The sequence below is a fragment of the Ipomoea nil genome, unplaced genomic scaffold (genome assembly GCF_001879475.1).
Source record: "Ipomoea nil cultivar Tokyo-kokei standard unplaced genomic scaffold, Asagao_1.1 scaffold3030, whole genome shotgun sequence".
In the NCBI taxonomy this organism is placed as follows: domain Eukaryota; kingdom Viridiplantae; phylum Streptophyta; class Magnoliopsida; order Solanales; family Convolvulaceae; genus Ipomoea; species Ipomoea nil.
The window spans coordinates 2,254,398-2,257,859 of record NW_017619458.1 but is presented as its reverse complement, the minus strand read 5'-3'; the positions used below and the strand labels follow the sequence as shown (position 1 = coordinate 2,257,859).

Sequence of the window (3,462 nt, the reverse complement as noted above, 5' to 3'; positions counted from 1 at the left end):
TATGTGTCAAAACTTTGACTCAAAAGTCAATCTGAGAGGAATAAAACCTGTAAACTTTTAGATTATATTAACTAAATAGTTCAAATTGGTCGTTTGACTTTTAATTGGACCCAAAATAGTCCTTTGATTATAGTGAAAATCCTAAATTACCAATTACACCCACTTAACACCAAAATTAACGGAAGACCATTTTGACTTAAAATTTAATGGTGGGAGGATCACTTTGAGTGCAATTAAAAGTTTAAAAAAAAAAAAAACCAATTTGAGAAAAAGTCATAGTCTGAGAATCATTTTAAGAATTACTCATTTATATATGTATACTGAACATGAATGTAGAACGATGTCGCGAGTGAAATGCTAGAGGAAATGTGCAAGCGGCAGTACGCGGCGGAGAGGCTCAAGAAGCTGATGGAAGCCATGCTTGCCAATTACAGAACTCAAGCTTTGTCCATATATGGCGGAGAGGCCCAAGGCTCTTGAGAAAACCAACGCTGCTCTCAATGTCTCCCTGCACCTGCAAGCTGCAGCCCACGCATCGGAGAGCGATGCCTTCGACCTTTAACCAAGGAGGAGGCGGCGGCGATGAGACAGGTAATGGTCAAGTTGTGGTGGTTAGAATGAGCTGCAAAATATGGTGGAGAGAGCCTGCAACGATGATGGCATGCATGGGCGTGTGCAACAACTGTGCGAGAACAACCAATCGCCGCCCCATTTGCCTTGCTACATTCCAAGAATATTGCATTCAAGTCAAATTTTACTAATTATTTATTTTTTATAATATATTTTTCAAGTAATATTATTGTACGTTGTAGTATGGTTGTGACGGACTCAATTTCATAAAAATAGTATGGATGCTTGCCAGGAGGAGATGTTTTAATTTGTATTTAAAATGTTTAATTTGCATTGTACACTTGTGCAACACCTGTGCAGCCCTTCAATTCGCCATGATATAGCAGACTATATATATTGTTAAAATAGAATTTTACCATATTTGCTCTAAGCATATCAAGAAAGGATTGTATTGTCTCAAAAATTTCACTTCGCTTAGTATTCAACTAATCAAATTTAATAATTTCATTCATTTTCAATGATTGAAAAATATAATATTAATAGCCTAAACTATTATCAAATGAGGAGAGAGACCAAAATATTCCCATCTTTTCTCTCTCTCTTAAAAAAAAAAAAAAGAAGAAGAAGATAAATTTCATTGTTTTTTTTTTTTTTTCTTGTTATGGCCTGGAGTTTGATATTTTTACTATTATTGAAACAAAATTTTATGATATATTTTTAGCATATTAGTATTATACTTTTATTATTTATATAAATATCGTAGCCATAGAGATATGTATTTTACTATCGTTAAAATATAATTTTATCATATCTACTCTAAGCATAATATTGAGAAAGGATTGTATTGTCTAAAAAATTTCACGTCACATATATCGGTGTATATTCAATTAATCAAATTTAACAATTTCATTCATTTTTAAATCAAATCAAATTTTACTAATTATTTATTTTTCATTATAATATATTTCATCGAGTAATATTATTGTACGTTGTAGTATGGTTGTGACTTGTGACGTACTCAATTTCTAAAAGGATAATATGATCCCATATTATACTTTCTCTTTGTTTTATTTTATAAGAATTTTTACAATTGTCATGGTAGTTTTATTTTTAATTTGTTTTTAAAATGTTTAATTTGCATTGTAAACTTGTGCAACACCTGTGCAACACTTCAATTCGCCATGATATAGCAGACTAAGTTCATAGAACAATCTTCAATATAATGCGTTGGGTTTTCATTGGCTTCTTTTTTAAATGATTGAATAAGCATTCCTTGTTTTAGAAGAGGTTCTGTTATATAATAAGTTTGTGTTTCGTTTTAGGTTTTCCCTCATTTCCTCTCAAAAAATTATATAAATATAATTGTTCATTTCTATTTATGGATATTTATATAAATATCATTGCCATTTATATTCATAGGATATATTTATTAGCCTATTAGTATTTTACTTTTATTATTTATATAAATATAAAATATAAATATTGTTGCTAGAGTCGGAATAGAAATGTCAATATTCATTTCTATTTATAAGGATCTATATTTTTACTATTGTTGAAATATAATTTTATAAAGATATATTTATTAGTATTTCACATTTCTTATTTATATAAATATCATTGCCACTTATATTCATGGGGATATATATATATATATATATATATATATATATATATATATATATATGCCAAGATCTATCTTGTGGTCTAATGACACTAAGATTGCACTTACATATGGGAGGTTGTGGTAGCATTCAAATATATAGAATTCTATCAGGCAATGACCTTGTGGTCTTGTGGCTCTCATAAAATTTAGTATTCAACTAATAAAATTTAACAATTTCATTCATTTTCAAAGATAAAAAAACATATAATATTAATGGCCTAAATTATTATCAAACGAGGAGAGAGACAAAAATATTCACATCCTTTCTCTCTCTCTCAAAAAAAAAAAAAAGAAATAAATGCCATTGTTTATTTCTTGTTATGGAGATTGATATTTTTACTATTGTTGAAATAAAATTTTAGGATATATTTTTTTTAGCATATTAGTCTTTTACTTTTATCTACAAATCTAATAAGAGCCAACAATGTTAGGCCCTTAATTGAAACAAAAAAAAAATGTTGGTGTAATTGTTTCTTGAAATGAATGGTTCATATTATTTTAATTTTAGTAATTTTTTTTTATAATTTTCTTTATTTACCCTCTATTATATTATTTTCTTCCCTTAAATAACCCTGGATTCTGTTAGTATAAACTTTAGAAACGGAATATTCCGTTAACTATTTATTATTCTTAACTTACTCACAAGGTTGCAAAACACGTTAGGCGCCCCCTAGGCACCGAGAGGGCGCCTAGGCGCCGGTTTTTTAATTTTTAATTTTATTTTTCATTTTTTAAAAAAAGTAAAAAATAAATAAAATTTAAACTAAAAATTTTAAAATTCAATAGTAAAACATAAGGTTCCTCTAGTTTTTTCTTACAAATTATTTACGTAAGTGGTTGTAAAATCGTTTTGAATATTGTCGAAACCATCTAAATACATAAAAAAAAAAATTAAGAGCAAAAGAAGCATTTTTTTGGAGAAATTAGAGGGCCAAACCGCCTTTGGCCATTTGCGGTGTATAGATCTCGAAAAAATATGCGATTTGAAAAATAATTTGTCCAAAACGGACAACCGAGTCAAAAGTTATGCTTTGCCAAAGTTTCTACACTTTTTAACACAAAAAAAAAATATTGAAAATTGTTCGGCCGGTTCAGCCAGCTAGGCGGTCGCCTAGCCGCCCGGCCACGGAAGAGGCAGATTCCGACCTAACCGTCCGCAGCCAGGCGGCGCCTAGCGCCTAGGCGCGATTTTTGCAACATTGCTTACTCATTAGTTTCTATAAGAAAAG

General features: G+C 29.8%; 1 protein-coding gene across 1 annotated transcript in view; it reads left to right on the top strand.

The window, feature by feature from the left end:
- Positions 1-545: 545 nt before the first annotated feature.
- LOC109163524 overlaps positions 546-3,462 on the top strand; it is a 7,455-nt gene continuing 4,538 nt past the window's right edge. Inside the window, exon 1 of the mRNA XM_019312273.1 lies at positions 546-591. Coding sequence (XP_019167818.1) covers positions 546-591 — 46 coding nt within the window. The remainder of the gene's footprint in view (positions 592-3,462) is intronic.